The sequence below is a fragment of the Gobius niger genome, assembly GCF_951799975.1.
Source record: "Gobius niger genome assembly, chromosome: 14".
Taxonomy (NCBI): domain Eukaryota; kingdom Metazoa; phylum Chordata; class Actinopteri; order Gobiiformes; family Gobiidae; genus Gobius; species Gobius niger.
The window spans coordinates 13,087,659-13,108,791 of NC_136865.1; the positions used below are offsets into that span (position 1 = coordinate 13,087,659).

The following is a 21,133-nucleotide window of genomic DNA, read 5'->3' on the forward strand; positions in this document are numbered from 1 at the left end:
GTTCAATTGCATGTAGCAGGGCGTCTAAGTTCAAATCAGAGTAATTTGAAATCATTTGCCTTTTTTGTTTGACAGACAGTGCCGAAGATGATGTTTTTGACAGGATAATGTGCTAATGAATCACGAGTGCATCAGGCCTCCTCATTGGTGCCCTTTATAAAGATGTTCTACCCCTGAAGCTGGGGCTTTCTGTGGATAATGTGACCCTAATGGACTCTCGAAACATGACTTGTCATATACTTCTGAAAGCCACACTGCGGACTTTCAAGGTTATTTGTTGATTTGTCATGACAGTAACTGAGCTGTCGTAAAGCACTGATAAATAAACATGTCAACAACATCAAATACCTCCTAATGCTCTGTTTGACACAGACACTGCTTTTTACTAGGGCTGAGTGCTGTTAAACGATACTAGTCTGGTATCGGGAAAAAAAAGGTTTAGTTACTACTGGTATCGAAAAAATAAAATCGAAAGCAGGTACCGAAAACAAAATATTCAATGTTTATATTCAAGTTTTGTTCATGCTGTTGTTCATCAAAATGTAAAAAAAAAAAAACATTTGGAAAAACATGTGGGTAAATTGGGGAATACGTTTGAAAAAATTGTGCAAAAAATAAAAAATATGAAATTTTGCGGGGGAAAATTGGTTAAAAATGGGGCGGGGGGGGGTTACAATTCTGCCCTTTTATAGTAAAAGGAAGTTTCATGGTTGTTTCATCTTAAACAAATTAACATTATGAATCTGTTTTAGGGTTCTATATGACAAATATTTTAGTATCGGTATCGAAAACCAAGTATTATTAAAGTACAGGTATTAACGGGACCCCGCCCTACTTTTTACACATGGGTTACCTAGCATTCGACCATGAGTAGAGGTGAGCTCCCCAACACATTTTTAGGCATTTTTCAACTTTATAAATCAACCAAAGTGGAAGCACTTCAATGTATTTGTCAGCATTTCTGTTTCCTTATTTCATTCACTTCAAAATGGCTACTGATTATTAATATCTTTACATAGACTGGGATAACATCACGTGCATAAAAATCGCATACATCTTGCTAGGCTAGTGTGGTGAAAGTCCATGAGAAAATCTAAGCTATATTTATCTAATCCTGTTTTCAACTTGAGGTCCTGCTGCTCGTGTCAGCCCTTTTGCACAGCGCTTCACGGCGACATCCAGAGAAGCCTGAGTCACAACAACAGAGCATGTGTGTCTGACTCAGCCGGCCCAGTGTCCAGCCTGTTTGTATGTTGACAGCACATGACACTGACCATATCCACCTCTCACTCACACAGACTCGCACACACCTCTGTAAGCTCCATCAAAGCCTCCTGTGACATTTGGGCTGAGAAGGCCAGGCTCGGGTCATGAGTTGATGCTAAAGAAGACTTGCTAATGTGCTGCTGATCCAGTTTTTTCACATTTAGTTTGCATGTTTAATTTGACAGCAAAGATAGTATTATATAATGTTTGTTTCTGACTCCAAACTTAATTGGTTCCTGGAGTACAGACTGTGAAGATGGATACAGTTCAATCAGTCAATCAAGTTGTTTTGTAAAGCCCGATAGCGTAACAGGAGTTCAGTTGTCGCAGAACCTGTCAGTCTCACCAGTATGTTTTCTTTCTGTGTTTTACAGATGGATCCCTCTCTAAAGAGCCCAGGGGAGATGTGTCCACTCAGTCGGCAGGTAAACAACACTGGACCCTGGTTTAATAGATGGATGCACATGTAAAACTTGGAATGGTGATATTTCAGTCTTCCCTGTGAGATGAAGACATTATCTTCCCCGTCATTTCTCACACACAACTGCATTTTCATCACGTCCCCTACCTGACTGGTTACCTGTGTTTCCATAGCAACTGCATGATGATTAATGAGGTAGCCTGTTTCACCTGTTCAGATCCAGTGACTGAATGGGTTTTTCTTTATTATTCTTCAGAGAAAGGGATTCTGCTGTAAAGTCCCTATCAAGATTCAGTCAATTAATAGAAGTAGACCGATATCGACCAATGTCGATATTTTTGAGCAATATTTCTGGCCGATTTTTGAGAATGTCTTGTCTATAATCCTGTGTATGATGGTTATTAAACTGTAAAATGTGACACAGTTGAACTGTGACAGCAGTATGTCATTTTAAAGTACTATCATATATTGTTATTGTAGGAACCACAGCATGGCAAGTCTAAGACACATTACCCTATGGGACAATAAAGTTTAACCTTAACCTTTATTAGGGGCAGAGGGCCGATTTATTCAGGACATTCATGTTAGTAGGTACTTCAGAGAGAGCTTGTATGAAAGACCAAAACCACAGATTCCAAAAGAAAAAATGGCAAGTCTCTTATGGTTCCGAAATTTTAAGCAAAAGTCTGCAACATAAAATGTATAAATGCGATGAGATCATTCAAGGTGTACAAACTTGTGCCTAATTTACACCACAATGTTTCTCAGCTCCCCGGAGGCTAAGAAGTTGTGGGAGGGCTCCATCACGTTCGGTTCCGGAGATATCTGCCTTTTATCAGCATTATAATATTGGCCCATAGCCAATAATGTGAAATACCCATACTGTATATCAGCCCAATATACTGTATATTGGCCGGTCGATATATCGGTCGCCCTCTACCAATTAATGGATTGGATAGTTGTCAGAACTGCACGGTTAACATGTTTCCTACATACTATAGCCCAGTGGAGACGGAATTTTCGTTTTTCAAACTTTTCAATTTGCTAGCAAATTTTCAAATTGAGATTTCTATTGCAATTAACCTTGCGTGGCATCTTCTGTGAAACAGTTTTGCCAGCCACTTTCTTGCTCAATGTGTACGCTGACATGAAAATGTGTCATTGCCACACGCATCTTTTAATGAAAACATAGTTGCCAGTCGCTGAATGGCAGAGTCTTGTATCAGCATTGTCATTAAAAATCCCAGTGCCTCACTCCTCCATACAAATGAGGACAGCGAGTTGGCAGGTTGCTCCTAGCCTTGGGGCCTTTATGGAGACTGCTCAAACTGTGGCGAAGAAGGGAAAAAGGGATCAACAACATGATGGCAATTATATAGAGTCATTTTTGGCTTTGCTGGATGATACTGTCAGGAGAGGACCTTTAGCAACGGCCGACTTTGCCAGCTCTCACTTAGTTATAAGACACTGGGGGATAATGTCCATCTGCTGGCCTCTTTCTCAGCCCTTGGTCGGACTCGAAAGAGGAAGGCCAGTGTTATGTAAGAGGCCTAATGCCTTTGGACCATGACAGATGTGCTTTCAGGACAAGGGATACCAATGTGCATTTCGTCTTCAGCTCCGTGGCTCTTCATTATAAAGATTTTTTTTCTGAAAAGCTTTAACATAATCTGTGTAAATCTGTGATGACACGCTGCTGGCTGGATTTGTGCTCTCGGGTTTGCCTCTAGATGGCGCATTTGAGCACGAATGGTGTGATAGGGTTACAGCAAACTCCATGAACTACAGCAGCGTGTTTTGGGATTTTTTTTTTTTGCATTTGTTTCCAAAAAGCTGCCCTTTTCTCAGACGTCAGTACGAGATCACATGGTATCAAATGACAAAAGAAACGATTGTACCAGCTACAGGCGGCCTTTTGCTTATGTCCGTCATCCTCCCCTCTTCGTCCCTCCTGCTGTGTTTGGGTCTCCACGGTAGCCCTGGCCTCATTATTGGATTGGCTTTGCTGACCCTGTTCTGTGAGGTCTGGACCCATGAGGTGCTGCGTGTCTCTTACTAATTTTTATTGGTTTAATAAAAGGTGCTAAATACATTTTACTAAACCAATACATATCCAAAAAAACACAAACTCAATTGCTTAAAGCCTTTCTGTTAATTTATGATTGATTTTTAGATTTTTAAGTACTGGAATTTCATATCCATAATGAGTCAGAATCTTTGAAAGTCTAAACACTTGGCGAGTATTACACAGTCAGACACTGATGGCCTAGAATAAATTTTAGATGCAAGATGTAAATGTATAAATTCATGAGAGCTTTATAGAAAGTCTAGAAGCGTAATGTTAGGCATTTGTAAAGTTTTGAAGTTATTCATGCAAATATTCCCAGGGTGAAGCTTTTACATAAACTCTGCCTGTAATGAATCTAGCTGAGCTGTATCTCCTGGTTGTAAGCATGATGCCTCGGGATGTAGGCCAGGGGTCCATGGCGTGGATACTCTATTCCTGGCCACCTCCTCATCCTCTAGGAATTCCTGCCATACCCCCACATCCCTCCGGAAGGAATCTCCGGCACGCGGTGAATGTGGGAAGTCCGCAGCTATGCAGGATGATGCGCCTGTGCAGAGTTCTGGTGTCTGTTGACCCACAGCAGCTGGCTTTGAGGCGACGTGTCTCTGGGTCAGCTGCTGAGTGACCATTACAAGATTATGTCCGTGTGTAACTGGACATTAATCATATTTTGAGGAGTAGTGTGCTACTGGTCCCCTCCCTCTGCTCATTGGACAACACTCTCCATGTGTCTGCCTGTAGGCAGCTGTTGCATTCCCTGCTTCACAGCCCTCCCTGCCTTGGAGTATTTGTCACCCTCTCCGCGGGCCAGTTGTGTAGCGCTGTTGTTGAGTAAACTGCTTTGTAGTCTGAGCCATGTTTAATGCCCACTTGACCTCTGGAGGCCCCTGCACCTCCCAGTGTTGACACAATCTCAAACTCGCGCAGCTTTCTAACAGCACTGACCTACAATCGTCTGACGCTGCTGTGGTGGTGTCCAAGCAATCTACGATGGCAGATGCAGATGCTCTTAGATTAATTTGTGGTTTTACTTTATACTCTCCAAGGACAACGTGATGAAAAGAGTTGACAATGGACTGGTTCGTTTAAGGTTAGTTATTAACTAATTGTAATTTTACGATGTTGACAGTTTCACTTTGGTCTCGTCATACTATAGTAACGCATTGTCAAGTCTGTTTCACATTAACGTATGCTAGTAAACAGAAGTTAGCACAACATTAATATTGGAATGAGTTGTTTTGAGATTTTAGTTTCTTCTAGAAAGAACCATTTTTGTCTCTTATTGTGAGAGACTAAATCTTTCTGAAACATATTCAGCATTCAGCGTTTTTTATAAATCTGATGATTACTGTTCTTTCGCTTCTTTTGCTGCACTTTGAAGAGTGCTTGTAGCCTCAAGCGAGCACCGACACCTTTATTTTGGGATAACCAATTTGTTATGCCCCTTTTTTCTTTTTGTCCTAGCTTTAACTAAAAATAGCATTACTCTTAGATTGCAAGGTTCAGTATTTTCCCTTTTGACTTCGGAGTACGTTTAAAGCAGCTCATTGTGTGTCTTGGCAGTAAAACAACAGCCACACAAACACGCTGGCTGCCACAGGTGGAACTCTGTATCCTCTACAGTTCTTGTCTTTGCTTTATTTAGATAGTTTCAGCTTGTTCCTCTTTTGGGTTTGTCCTTAAACACTACTTTACTCTTTGTTTTCGCTTGATTAGTTTAGACGACTCCGCTTTTTATAGACCTAGGTTTATCTGGTGTAACAGAGACAAAATATTGTATTAGAATATGGCACATTTCCTCTAGCCTAAAAAATAGATGGTTCTTGTGAAAAGTTGGAGAACCACTGATTGAGAAGAAAAATCAGTTATACCAGAGAGAGTCAAATTATATATATGATGCCTATTGTCTGTCCCAGTGGGAGGGGTTTCTTTACCAGCTCTCCCAGGATGTATAAATGCAGCGCATGCATATTGTAATCACAGCCCCTCCCTTCTTAAGGATTACCCCCCAGAAACCTGCCTCTCCAAAAGACGCTCAGATTATCAGCTCACCTAATGCCACACGAGATGCAGTTTGGCTGCGTGCTTGCGCCCGGCTCTGCTCGTGTACACTGGCACAGTCTGTTTGCGCTTGGAAATGTTTGCCCCAGCTTTTCCATTTGGCAGCGAGCGGGAGGTTTTGGTCGTCTGCTGGATCGGAATATCTCCCCTCAGGAATCCCGGGATTAGTCTCAGCTGCTGCGACGGTGCCCACAGCGGATTGGGATCCCTTCAACACATTGCCCCATCAGTCCATCAGTACAGTGGGTTTAGAAAGTTTTCAGACCTCTTTTTAATTGTTTCTATGTTATTATGTAGCCATTTCATACCAAAATCATAAGAAATATATAAGAATAGGACCAAACAAATGAACCCACTCCATTGCCCTTAATCGTAGCTGTGCAAAAGTTGCAACATATAAACTTGAACTCAATATATTAAGACAAATAGAGGGGTATGAAAACTTTCTAAACTAGCTAATGGTGGCAACACATCCCTTATTTGAAATCCAGACTTGAGTTTTCAGTCTGGATTCCTACCTCATGGCTTGCTGGGCGACCAATCATAAGTGGCAGTATGCACAGGCAGGCTTCGCCCTCATCCGCTTGACAGGTATACCAACAACCACTCTGCATTTGAGACATGTTTCAACCATAACTAAAGTGTTGACGGACAAAAAAATATATATATCTAAAAAAAAAAAAAAGTCAAGTGAGGAGTTAGTTGTGGGGAATATTTTTCCTGCATCATTCAACTCTAAAACTATCTTGCTCTAGTGCGTGGGTGTGACCGGGCCAATCTATATTTAGCTGCTGTGCCACTTTCTCCGATCCCAGAGCACTGCGAAAGAAAAGTGCGGGTGTCTAAACTTATACGCCATGCTTTTTCAGGGAATGCATTTAAAGGGCATATGTCATGGGATAATGCCAGCAGTATTAGAGTTTGAAATTAATGAATTTATGAAGAAAAGCTGAAACACGGATTTCCGTGGCCCATTTGTGCAGTATGGTTGTTTACCTCTTCTTCTCATGTAAAATTTGTTTTGTTCTGAGACGCAAAAGATCTATTTGAAAATGATGGATCAATGATAGAACGAAATACTACATCGATGAGATATACAGAAGCATTAAAAGATGAAGATTTTTTATAATTTTATTGTCTAATGTAGAAAACTGTGTGCAAACTATTAATCTACTAATTGGGTGTGAGATATGACCTGCAGTTACAAATTGAGGGCTTTGGTTACAGATGGAGTTTAGATCTGCTGCTGTTGTTGTACTTCTTACCTCATATTTTTTTACTGTAAATATTTGCATCTGTTTCTGTGTGCGGCACTTTGGCCAACTGTACAGTTTTTAAAGTGCTTTATAAATAAAGTTGGTATGGTATGGTATGGTATCTGAAATGTAGGCCTGTAGTATAATGTAAATTCCTGACCATCTCTTCAATGCAATTGGTGAGTACATGGCCTCTGTGCACTCTGGCTTGTGCGGTTTATAGAAAATAGTTGGAGAAACCATTCTTTCCACAAGGCGCTGTTCTCATGCTTCATCTATAAAGAACTACAGCTCACTCGCCACAGGAGCGCTGTGGGAAATGTAGTTGATCAAGCCAATTTGTTTTTGCCGCCCCCGGAGGCATGGCAGGAGACGAATGAGAGGAGGAGAGAATGGTAAAAATAGAGACAAGCCCTGATTCTCATCCATTACCTCCAGTAGAAAAGAGAATTAGTGGCTAATTAGCATTCGCTTATAAATATGAAGGCCTGCTGTGAGCAAAGACCGGTGTGCAGCTCACTACAAGAGCCCAGGAGGAGTGTGTGTTTGTGTGTGGTTTGCATCATTACAGTAGTAAAGGATGCCAGGGAGAATTCTCTTTCCTCTGTATTGTGCTGATTATGTAATAGATTGTAGGCAATCATCCCTACTGAACAAGAAAGTACAGATGCTCAGAACTGCCTCTGAACTGAAGGAAAGTGCTAATTTCATTCTGTAAAACGTGACACATTCATTTACATCTTTGAAGGTGGTATCCTTGGGAAAAAACATAGACATAATAGTAATAGACTCCGTCTCCTCACTCTTCCCCATTTACCACAATGCCAGCGTTTGAAAGGGAAATCATTGCGGATTACCTCCTACCTATCTCTGACGGAGCATGTTCCTAAAAAGGGCATAAGGGCGGGATCTTCACTGTAGACTCGGCCCCGTGTAGTTCGATCAAAACCGCCCCATTAGCTCTTATGCTAACGACCTGTCAATCAAAGTCCAGCCCTCATTTGTATTTCAAAATGTACCTTACAAAATTTTATTGTAACTAACCCAGCGTTATCACAGGAGCAATATCTGGCTGTAGAAAGTTCCAAAAAATTAGAAACCAGGCTTTTCATCGTGTGTAAAATGGAATGCTATCTAATGGAAAACTAGCTTGTTTTGCTGCCCACATGTGTCGGTACTGCAGCAATGGGGGCCCCTAGCGTCACGGTCATAAAGCAGTGCACCCAGCGGCCATTGGAAAAAACTCAGCTTTCAGTTTCAGTGCGGACATTGATCAGTATATTGTCATGACGATACAATACTATATGATCTAAAATTCATTACATTGAACCAAATTGGGATCTAGTTGATTGTAGTTTGCAATTGTCGGATTGGGGCTTTGAAATGAGCAAGTCCACAGGCCACAGGTTTGTGACACACAGCAAGTGTAAAGCATGTCATATTTGATCTAAAATGAGCTCGTTTTTATAGGTGTTTTTGTCCATCACGAACCATTTAAGTAAAAGCTATTTGTTTTAATTGAGATTTCATATTGGTTACGTAGTTCTCCTTTTTTATTGCATTTATTGTATTAATAATCCAACAATAAGCAACACCAACCAACTTGTAGCTGCGCACTCATTATGTGGAGTTTGTTGGCCTTCTCCTTGGATTACCCTTGTCCTCCCAAAATTCGAGGTCATCTTTGTAACTAACTACACCTCTGTGGCTTGATAACACCTGAGCCCATCTCTCTTACTCTTTATGGGATCACGTCGGGGGAGCGCGGTCGGAAAGTCTTCACTGACAGAGTGTCTCCTGACAGCCATTCATCCACTTGTGACACATGTTAGCAGTGCCGCGACACCCATGAGATGCCACTTGACATTTATAGGGCGACAAATTTTAAGTCGGTGGGGGGGGTGGTGGGGGGTACTGCTGCCGGGCTGTTGACTGCTAACTTCTGTGCTGCCAATCCAGTTCATCACTTTTTGCAGATGAGTCAGTTTGTAAAACACATCAGAGAGGGAATAGAGCCAGGGGACGTTTCCCAGGAGAATGATTAACCCTGTGCCAGTGTAAATGTGGAAGCGCTTGGTAACCAGATCGAGTTTCTGTCATCGTAAAGCACAATAGATAGGAAATCTTCTCCCATTCAACAGAGGGAAAACAGTGTTGTTTATTTGTTGTAGCTGGCGGCTTTCGACGGTCTTCATATAAACTCGAGGGCTGCGTAGTAAATTATGCCGTGAAAGTTGAGATTATTATTTACGACTCATGTCAATGTCATCTGAGAACCCAAAATAATTATGATGTTCCTGTAGTCTGTAGCCCGGGATAAAAACAGGAAATATCCAAATGAATACCTTGATGACAAGTACCGTATTTTCCAGACTCTCCTGGGTATAAGTTGCACCAACCAAAAAATGCAAAATGAAGAAGAAAAAAGCATATATAAGTCGCTCTGGAGCGTAAGTTGCACCAGCCTTAGCAACTCCCTGTGCATGGAGGCGTAACTGACCGTTGACAAGCCTCTCCCGGCAGCACGTTGTTCAAGCTCCCATTTGCGAACACGTCCCTCTAGCTGTGGCCATCTAGCCTTTAGCTCATGATAATCTTTTTTGTTTTCTTTATTACGGTAAGAGTAACCCCCGCTTTTCACCAGTCCCTCACAAGTTTCTCTTTTTTTATGCTACATGATTACCGTTTTCTAAATTTTTAGTGGTACAGGAGTCGCAGATACTGGTACACAAGCCTAGAGCGCCCTCTAGCAGCTGTCAGTGCCAAGATAACTGACATGTGAAATTATCATTACAGTAGCAGTAGTATACTTATATATATTATATAAGTCGCACCGGAGTATAAGTCACACCCCCAGCCTAACTATGAAAAAAGTGCAACTTATAGTCTGGAAAATAGGGTACTTAGCCCAAAAATACATTGTTCCACTATCATTTGTCGTACAATAAGTCGATATAGTAATGTTGAAAGGTTGTTGCCCCATTTAATAAAGTCTGTTGGGGGATTGAACAATCTTGCTTTCAAATTGAGCTGTGAGGGAGAATATTGCTCTACCCTCTCACCCGTTAATGCCACAACAGGCTATTGTTTCCTCTGTGTCTGACCGGCACACTTTCTCTAACCACAGGCTTTGTACTTTGTCCAGCTTTAAGTGTGTAAAATGACCTCACTGACTGGTTCCACAACACGCGAGCAGGCAATTTGTCATGGCGCTCAAGCCGGTGTCTGAAAGATTTCCAGATTACAAGCGGGGCAAAATCTGTCCCAAATAATCTGTCCCTAAAGTAATGCCACAAAAGAAGGTTATTAGGTTAGACACAAAACTCACACGCTTAATTTTTCCTCTGCAGGTTTCAAACGGAATGAGCAGATGAGAGCCATGGAGGTTCTTCCCATCCTGAAAGAAAAAGTTGCCTTTTTGTCAGGTAAGATTACATCAGCCATAACAAAATACTTCTTTTCCCCACCCCCATCCTTTCGTTGTTCTTAAATTAGATATGAAGTTGTTAAATCTATACAAATTGTGATAGTAACTGTGGTAGAATTTTCTTTGCGATATCGCCCACCCATAATGCATTGTTTCACAAAAGGCTCATTTCTTGCCATACATTACCTTTCTGTATTCGATAAGTGTGCTAGCATTAAGCCTTTTTGTTGACGTAGGAATATTCATGCGCTTGAGAGACACACTGTCATCCTGGTTTTCACACGGGCATGTACAGAATTTGTCCAACAGCTGATATAAGACAAACTGCCCAGTTACACTATAGCTAAGTAAGGGTAGACTCTCTGGAAACGCGCCTGGACAGCAGCACTGCCAGGAACATAGATATTTTACATTCAAAAACATTACTCATCTCCTCTGTGTAAGAGAGCGTGTGTCATAGTAAAATCGCTACTGCCATGAGTGCATTGTTGTGGGTTAAAACTAGTATTTGGTTCCTCTAATACTACTCCATCCATTGTTTCTCTTAGCATCTATTCTATGCTCTTTGAAGATGGATTGAAATCACACCAAGCAACCACACTGTCGAAGTAGTCGCGTGACCTAGTTCAGTTGCTTGTCATATAACTTTATCATTATCACTGCCTCCTTCCCTCTCTAGGCACACAGCGAAGTCCCTCAGTGGGAGAGGAGTCTTATTTGCATAGCGTTTCTTACTTGTCAGAAGTCGCCTTAAAGGAACAGGCCACCATTTTTCCATACTAAGATATGTTCTTGCCTGAGCTTAGACGAGCTGGTGCGTACCTGTCAGGTCTTTGTGCCAAAGATGTTGTTAGCATTTAGCCTCTCCTCCTAACTTCTATGGAACCAAACAGGGGTGAAGTTTCAAGTATACGATCCAAGTATAGTCGCACAAAGTAATAACACCTTAGCCGCACTTCGACATCCGCGCCGTACTATCTTCTCTTTACTGCGCCAAAGTCGAAGTGCTCCTAAGGTGTTATTACCCCTTACACTATGGTACCCCTTTTTATTTTTATCCGCTTAGAAAATTGACATGTTCAATTTTTTTTAGCTATACTTGGATCGTGTAACTACTCGCGTAAACATATTTAAATAGGGAAAACGTGGAAGCGCTTGGTCGCTTCTAACTTCACCCACATAGAGGAGAGGAAGAGAGGCTAAATGCTATCAAACATATTTGGTCTTTTTACGTGACTGAGCGCACACACAAAGACCAGACAGGTATGTATCAACTCGTCTAAGCTCAGGTAAGAACATATCTCAGTATGGAAGAACTATGGCCTGTTCCTTTAAGAGCTTTTTTTTGTGAGAGGGTGAATGAATTCATGAACGAGTGTTTTATGTCATGTAAATGTATTGTTAAAAAGATGTGTAGAAAGGCCCAACTAGGTACAGGAGTTGACAATTTGCACTACGAGCTTTAGACTCTTTGCACATTCACAATCAGCGTAGATGTGTGCCGTTCTCTCCAGGCTCGCCCATGTGCTCAGGAAAAGCCGACACGGGCAGCCAGTGCCACATTGAGAAGAAATCTGAACAAGCACAAACGCAGAAAGGGAGAGACTGCGCTGTGTTGCCATGGCGATGGCGTACCACAGCCCGCGCCTCCTATAAGCACACGCTGGCATCGTAATTAGCTTTAGAAGTCAACCGGGGGGGTACAGAGCGTTCGCTGAAAAGAAGGGGTAAATGGAGCTAAGCCTATTATCCCCAATTGTACCCTCTAATAAATTGCCCACGCTCCCGGGCGGACTCGTGTTACTGTCAGCCACGTGAGCGCGAGCTCGGTGTCTCTGTGCCAGCAGCCGGGTCGAGCCCACAGGCGCACAGCAACCCAGCTCTGCGCCGCTCACTCACTGTGTGCCGTGTGTGGCAATGTAATCAGCCCGTTCACATTCACACCACGTGAGAGCACTATTGTTTTTGAATAAATCCTCCAATTAAGTTTTTCGATGGATTCTGAACAAAGTGCAAAGCCGATTTCAATGTACACAAGACATGAATTACTCTTGACAAAATTTAAATCCGATTGAAATGAACTAGCCACCAGAATACATAAGAAGTTAACGCAGAAATCATAGAATGGGGCTAATGTGAAGTAGGTTTTTGTTCATTTTCTTTGGCAATAGCCCAATGTACTGGCTTCTCATAAACAAAAAACAAAATTAATAGAAATCGCCAAAGTGATGTCGGGGTTCGCTACCTCAATGAACACACTGTCTAACTATTTACGTATCTTTGATTTTATTTGCAGAAAAGTCGGACTATTTTGTGTTAAATTAATTAGTGTTAAAGGTCACAAATGTATTAATTTCTGGAGACAAAGTACAGCGTTCTTCGTGCAGGCTTGTTATGATGGAAATAGCATGATGCGTGGATTGATAGCAGTGACTCATTATTTGTTCAGTCATTACTGTCTCCAGCCTTTTCAAGCGTGATGCACTCTGATGCCTTCTGCTACTGCTGGGATTTTTGGCCCTAATTTATCACACCGATTGTTTGCATTTTAGCGCCAAGCAATGCTCAGTGAATGCCAACATATTTTGCTTTCTCAGTGGTCACCTGTGTGGCTAGTGGGTTGTAGGACTGACACAGAGACGTACACTGACAGACAGCCATTCACCTCAGACTCAATAATTCAACACAAGAGAGGTCTAAAGTACATGCACCAGCGGAGTAAACCCTCAACCACTTCACATGCGCAAAATCTCCTGTGCGGGTTCATTATCTACAAACACTTTCTTTTTTCTATTAACATCCGCTCCGTATACTATGGCCACTACTGTAAATGTCAAACTCCAAAGGAAGAAAAGTATTTATTCATTTTATTCAACTGCTCAGCTTGAGTGACTAATTCGCTCTGCACCGTCAGCTGGAAATATTGCCAACAGTATGTACGAGACCAAATATGCTGACATATATAGTGATGAAGTATTTTGCTTAAAAATGCTACCAAGTGATAATGGCAATGTGATTAGCTAACTTGTCAAAATAGTCTACTACACTCTCATAGCAACTAAAAAAATTGCATAAATGTCTGACACCCTCCATGCGTGTGATTAGTAATGCTGACCAAAAACAACTTAGGTTTTTAATATATTTTGAGTGTTCATCATGTCTTGGATTTGTCCATGTAACACTTCGACGCTAGTGTGGCGCTATATTCCATACTACCTAGTCGATTTTGAGTAATGGTTTGTAATTTCTTTCTAAAGACCCATGTTATGTTTTTTCATGACTAAAAAGCTTTCTTTAGAGCAGACTTTGTAGCAGACGGCTCGCCATTCAGATGGATGCTAAATCTGCTTCGAAGGGCATTTGACTCAGCGTTTCTCATTTATCAAGTCTATCACTCATTTATACGCTGAGCTCACTCTCTGGCTTTAGTATTCCACTCTCATATTTGCGAATATCATAAATGTAATGCCCCGTCTTTTAACCATATCAGATTGGTCAAGTTGGATTTTGCAGCTTTGCTAATGTTATACAAGATCGACTTTTTGAGCTTCGTTGTAACATTTTCTCCGACTAGCAGACGTTCCTCTTTTGACCACAGCGGCAGGTCACATTTGTGGCACTGACATTTTGTCCAACACGACGGTGTCTTTTTACATAATGTCTTATGCCCTTTAAGTATTTTCTAGACGCACACATTATTTGAAGTTCTACCACAAAAGGGCAGTGTGAAGTTGCGCAGGAGTAGTTCAAATCCCAAATACAGCATAAGATAGGACCTTATTAACTCTGGCTTTTGGGTTTCTCCAGGTGGCAGAGACAGACGTGGTGGTCCCGTGTTGACATTTCCGTCTCGTAGTAATCACGACAGAATACGACAGGAAGATCTGAGGAGGCTGATTGCATACCTTGCCAGCATCCCCAGGTATTTACTTGTGTGTCTTTTCCCCCCCCATCCCTTTTTGAGCCTATGTGAATGCATGCTTCATGCTCACACCACCAGCGCCAACACGTGAGCACTGGGCAGAGCATGTGAGAGGAGAGAGTGAGCGGGAGAGAGAGCAAGTCAAGACTAGTTTGCTGTGTTACTGCTGTGAAATCAATATGCAATCCTTCAAGCGAAATAGTGTGATAGATACAGCTACTTCAGAGTTTTTGGACCTCTTTAATTTATTTATATTTGTATGTAGCAGTCAGATGCTGAAATCACATCTGTTTATTTTGTAATCAATGAAAAAGAAAAAGTACAGGATATTTTATAAACCTTTTTAAAGGGTAAATATGCTAAATAATTTAAGCTTTTTTAGACGTCCGCGTGATAACAGGAATAAATAGAGGGGCGTGAGTACTCTCTAAACCCACTGACTCTAGAGCAAAAGCTTCCCCAAAAAACGATGCTGAAAACAAATTAGCAGATGACGGATGATGGGCGCAGGCAATGCGATGGAGAGGGAGGAGGGGGATTAGAGCGCATGTGTGAGGAGGAGGAGGTGTGTGCGACGAGAGGGAGCGAGAGAGAGTGTGTGTGAAAGCAAAACAAGTGTCGCAGTAGCAGAGACCGTGCAGCTGCAGCCCGAGTGGACCCGAGTGGACCAGTGAGGACCAGTGCCTCGACAGGTAATCCTCCTTACCATCCGTGCCATCGTCTGCAGATCTCTCCATCTGCTCCTCCTAAGCGTATGTTATTATCATTCGCCATCTGTGGTTTGGAAGCATGAGGGAGCCTTCACTGACAGCTCTCAAACGCTGGGAGGAAATTGTAAGGGTAACTACTTATGCGTTGTGTACTTGCAGTATCTTGTGTGCAGCTTTTGATAAAGGTGTTGATAGGACAGTTTTGGGATTGAGGAAAAATGTCGGATTCACCCTACTGTGAGGTATTTCTTTGGAAAAAATATCCACTGCTGTTATGGATGTGGATGTAGATGTCTGTTAAAAAGAGCTCTGTGGTGATGAGTAGTAGATACAGTAAGTGTGTGCCTGTGAGCTTGATGTCAAGCACAGCTCCTTGCACCATAGGGAGAGGAGGCTGCTGGAGCACAAAATGTGCTGATGACTGTTTTTATACATAATCTCACATTTGTTGCAGCTTTGTGTGTGGGTGTGGGGCTTGCTGCGTGGGTGTGTGTGTGTGAGAGCTGTGTGTTTTTACTGCGTAGGCTGTCCACCATATAGAAAATGCGTCATCTCGTGGTTTGTTTTCATTCTGTTCTCTTTTTTTCTCCCCATCTTCCTGGTGTGTCGGCTTCTCCTCTCCCTCCATCCCTCTGTCATCTTTTCCCACGCCTGTCATCTGTCCCTCCCTGCCCGGATTATACTCTCCTCAATCTCCCATCGCTCAATCCCTCCCTTATCTCCTCTACTGCCGCCCACGCGTGCGACCTGCTTCCCTCTGCTCCAGCGAGGACGTGTGTAAACATGGCTTCACTGTCATCGTTGATATGCGCGGCTCCAAATGGGACAGCATCAAGCCACTGCTGAAGATCCTGCAGGAGTCCTTCCCCTCCTGCATCCACGTCGCACTCATCATCAAACCAGACAACTTCTGGCAGAAGCAGAAGACCAACTTTGGGAGCTCCAAGTTTGAATTTGAGGTGAACAAAAAAAAATGACAATAACTTTTCCATTTAGCATAATGTTTGCGGTGTTTTAGCTTATCTGCGATGAATGAAGTATTCTTGATAACAAACATTACACATGTCTACTAATAACATGGTGACATGATAATCCTATAAAAACTATAATTTGCAGTCTGCTGAGTGCGAGATGTTGTGTAGATTTTCCTTGTCAGCTTCTTTCCACTGCTGCTTCTGTCGGTGCACAGAGTGTGCTACCAGCCAGCCGTCAATCAGAAGGAATATAATTTATGACCACTGCATGTAGAGCCCACTGCAGAATATTCCTGGCTTTAATTCTTCTGGTAAAACAGTGCATTAGACTTTATGAGATCATCGAGAGATTGTTGCAAATAGGGTCTAAATGGTGTTCTGCCTAAGTTAAAGTTCTATTTCACCGCTCTTTAATGTCGTTTTTCATGTATTTTAATGACGGTGGGTGTAAAATAAGGGCAGGCTATGCTCTGGAGTTCAACCCATTGAAGATGCCTTCTCCTCAATGGAAACTCTTTAATAATGCTGTTTGATAACGACTGTTTCTTTTTCCTCTGCCCGCTCAGTCATGTGTTATTTAACAGAACTGTCTGCACTGATTCCAACCTGGACCATTACAATTGCAATTCAACAGCATGTTTCAACAGTGGAAACTGTCTTTGCTGGCCCTCAGGCTGATGACAGATTATTGATTATTTGATTGGAAGAATAGCCAGCTGCCACATGGGCTGGCTACAATCATCCAACAGCTGCACTGCCATGCGTCGGTGCCATTGATCTGGCTTGTCAATGTGTGACCATTGGCCTGCCTCGTGAATCACATTTATCCTCACCCTTTCTCTGCTTCAGTGCATAGTGAAGTGGATGCTGTTTGAAGCTTCTATTAAAAAGCTTCAGTAGTATTGCCAATAGATTATTTTTTTAAATGCTTTGCTTCAACAATGTGGCCACTACGCACTTCATTGTGTTTTAAGAATCCCCTTTTATTGAATATTGGACTCCGCGTATTGACTGATATGATATTATCGCTTTGCACTACATCGCATTTGAAACCAATGAGCGACTGCAAGCTTATAAGTCATGATTCATTTCACTGTGTTTTTCTCATTTGAATCAGCTACAAACAAAAGCACAATGGTTTGATTTTAAAAAACAAAAGCCACAAAACCTTTCACTCTACGGTGCAAGAAAGCAGCCTTGACTGTCCCTGTCCCTTTCACCCATTCAAGTGCAAATCAATTATCTCCAACAACAATGGAGAATGTACCTTCCTCTGGCGAACGCCGGCGAGCTTTTTTTTCACCCAAGGGTGGCGGTGGAACTCCGTATTGTTTGGCCTGAACAAAGCTATCTCGCCCTGGTTGTGTCTTCATCCATCTCTGGCCATGTGTGTGGGGGAGTTGTGCGGAGGTGGCTTAGCAGAAATACAGAAGCACTGAAAACAAACGGGGAGATATTTCCTCACTGTATTTTTGAAGTTGATTCCGCAAAATCTGATTGCCGTTCGAAGAGAAACTCGATTAAGGATTTTCAGTAGCACTTTTCTTTACTGCACAGTAATAAGATGGGAATGGCACAGTTTCTAAAATTGTAATGGTGAGGGAAATAATCTGAACTCTAGGAAACAGGACAAACAACTGGTAATATGACTAATCATAGCCCGTGTCCTAACCCAGGATAAAGACTGTAAACACCAGGAAGCATGGTTAGTATTTTCCAGGTAATGATATGGAATCAGATAAATACGGAAAACTTAAAATAAACATAACATGTAAAATATCTACTGCCTGGCAACTATTGCTTGTACAATTATGCCACAACAGAAAATATTGACGAAATTCACCTCTTAAACTTGTTTTGTTGTTCTTGTTGGACTTGATTTTCCTTACATTTCTGCATTACAAAAAAATAATACATACAAAATATATTAAAGCAGTAGTAAGTAACTTGTTTACCTTAATAAATCCTTTTTGTAGACCCTTTGGAGGTAATACAAGTGTTGATGGGATGATTGGGGGTCTTTCATCTACCCCTGGTGTCTCTGGCCAGAAAACCACAATTGCAACTTCATCGCCACCGGTTCGGAGGCCCCAATACACACTCATGGAATCACAAAGAAGAAGCTAACAGGCTAACGGGCAACGCTAACAGTGGGCTAGCGCCACTTATACAGTACTTACAGCCAAGTTTGAGTGAAAAAAAATATTGGATGTACAATATCCCTCTCTCCCTTTGTCTTTTCTGTCAGTATTTACTCTTACGGACAATTAATGAGTAAAAAAACGCAACATGTTACGACACCTGCAGTGGCGCTTATGGCCTCTAGGGGCATGAGTTACTTAGTACTGCTTTAAAAAAAAGAATAATATGGAGACAGGACCATTTAATCTTTGTCTTCTGCAGTACAGTAGGTTTTCAACACAGGCTGGTTTCTCATTGGGAATTTTTACTAGCCTCTGCATTGTTATTATATCTATCGATGTATTGCATTTTTTTGTGCATTAAATTTTCCTGTTGTGATTACTTTTCGGGTTTATTATAGAAAAAATGATAACCCAATTTGATTAAGCAACATTAAAACCTGCTTTCCTGTTCCCTCTAGACAACAATGGTGTCACTGGAGGGCCTTACAAAGGTTGTAGACCCCTCCCAGTTGACGGCAGACTTTGACGGCAGCCTGGAGTACAATCATGAAGAGTGGATCGAGGTATGAACGACTCACTCAAAATAAGGGCTTGAATTCCCCATTGACTGCACATAAAGGCTTTTGCTGAGGACAGCGCTTTGTAACATGGCCCGTGTTTTGCCTTGTTGCATTCAGGTGCGCGTGGCATTTGAGGAATTCTCTGGTCACGCCACCCAGATGTTGGCCCGACTCGAGGAGATGCACGAAACGGTGTCGAGAAAAGACTTTCCCCAAGACTTGGATGGAGCCCGGAAAATGATAGAAGAGCATGCGGCGCTGAAGAAGAAAGTCATAAAAGCTCCCATAGAAGAGCTGGACACAGAGGGGCAACGGTAAGAACTTTAATGTTCCGTCATAAAAAGACTAAAGCTGCTTGGGAGTATATTCATAACAAGAGCTTATTATATTATACAGCCTTTAATGGATGGTGCATTCATCCCTGATTCGTTTATTTAATTTTTTCCACAATACACTTATTATGTGGTAACTTATGAGAAGAGGCAAAGGGGAAACGATTGGAGAACTCGTAGAACCTTTGTCTATGATTCAGGAAGAGCTCTTTTCTGCCCCTCCATTCCCCGAGTGTCAAATTCTACAATGACTGCACTGCATTTGGCTAAATCAGCTCTGTCTGAATGAAGTAAAAAAGATCGCTCACTGTTCTATAAACGCTTTGATTCCCAGCTGCAGTACTGATTTCAGATTCTTTTGTGAGACTTTTGCAAGAAAAGTGTCACACAGCTTCACTTCCACCGTCACTACTGTGTTTCTTTTAATAGTCTGAAACCTCATCAAACTATGATTCACTTTGTATTTCAAGATAGATTTTTTTTTGTTACTAGGGCTGGGCTGATCAGATACGTATCACGATACTCAGGGACTGATCCGATACGTATGGCAATACAGTAAATAATTACGATAAGTGATATGTTTACCTTAAATTGTGTAAAAATAAAACAGTCATGTGTCCAAAGTTTATAAACCAGTAATGTAGCAAAGTGCTATTACTGGAAAATAAAGGACTGGATGACAAGAATGGCTCCAAACACAAGTATTGAAAGTATTCTGATATTTTGTCCCAGCCCTGCTTGTTACCACATAGCTGATTAGCCTTTTTCAGACATTTCTGTTGAGGGGAAAATGGGCTACATGAGAATATGATCTTGTCTCTGCGTTTACGACTCCACATTTTACAGTTAACCCTCCCTTTTTGTGTGTGCATTTCCAGGTTACTCCAGCGAATCCAGAGCACTGAGTCTTTCTCCAAGCGTAATGGCAGCACAGGGGGCAGCGGCGGCAGCAGCAGTAGCAGCAGTGGGGTTTGTAACACAGACGTCCAGGGCCTTGTGCCACGGATAACTCAGCTCTTGGACAAGTTACACTCCACTCGGCAGCAGCTACATCAGACGTGGCACGTCCGCAAGCTTCAACTCGACCAGTGTTTCCAGCTCCGGCTCTTCGAACAGGATGCAGAGAAGGTCAGTGTGGGGTCACAGAGAGGCAATTGTAATCTATAACACATTTGCTATCTCCTCATTATAGCCTACTTACTACAAACCATTGATGTCTGTTAGGTGCTGCGCTATGTTGTTTCAGGGTTTAGAACTAGAAAGTTCTGTTGCATCATGGTTTAGATTTAGATCAGTAACTTTGAATTGTTTTTGCATGTTGTTCATTTCTCCATTTCCCCTCCATATAGTAATAAAAAAATGCAATTTAAGTTGTTATTCCCTTTACGCTGTAGCACCTCTCACCACAGAACAACAGAATTGGTGAATTGATGCAAGCACCTGGCTGCCACTCTTGACAGCTCGGGTGAAGATTGCTGCAGCACCAAATGGACTAAAACGAGGCCAAAGAGTTGGCAAATTCTGAGATGCTTGTTTGAGCGAGCTGAATAAAGTAGCACGTTGCCGCTTTGGAGTCAGGAGCTGTAGTCTTGGATACACTGCAGTAGTAGGGGCTTGTTGCTAGGACACCATAGGCCACAAGTTGTTCTCTAGGGAAGCCTGAGAGGATCATCTTAATGGAGCTCAACCATTTCTCAGTATTTAACCAAGAAATACGACAGCTTTGTTTTTAATATGGCATTCTGTTATCGACGGGCACTTCACCCAAACAATAGTCTGTCAAAATCTTTGATCAGTGTTGCGTTGTTCTCATGATCGTCCTGTTTTCTGTGTTGTAGATGTTTGACTGGATCATGCACAACAAGGGTTTGTTTCTGGCGGGCTACACAGAGATCGGGAACAACCACCCTCATGCTGCAGAGCTGCAAACCCAGCACAACCACTTTGCGATGAACTGCATGGTAAGACGATAGCAAACAGAAAAGCAGGAGG

The 21,133-nt window shown here is 42.1% G+C and overlaps 1 protein-coding gene across 5 annotated transcripts in view; it reads left to right on the top strand.

The window, feature by feature from the left end:
* The window catches only part of LOC306974076 (triple functional domain protein-like), a 56,359-nt gene that overhangs the window by 10,908 nt on the left and 24,318 nt on the right, over positions 1–21,133 (top strand). For all 5 annotated transcript variants that reach the window (XM_079571188.1, XM_079571189.1, XM_079571190.1 and 2 more), the window contains exons 2-9: positions 1,641–1,691; positions 10,423–10,497; positions 14,307–14,421; positions 15,898–16,090; positions 18,708–18,812; positions 18,927–19,123; positions 20,020–20,269; positions 20,980–21,102. In XM_079571188.1, the coding sequence (XP_079427314.1) occupies positions 1,641–1,691; positions 10,423–10,497; positions 14,307–14,421; positions 15,898–16,090; positions 18,708–18,812; positions 18,927–19,123; positions 20,020–20,269; positions 20,980–21,102 (1,109 nt within the window). The remainder of the gene's footprint in view (positions 1–1,640; positions 1,692–10,422; positions 10,498–14,306; positions 14,422–15,897; positions 16,091–18,707; positions 18,813–18,926; positions 19,124–20,019; positions 20,270–20,979; positions 21,103–21,133) is intronic.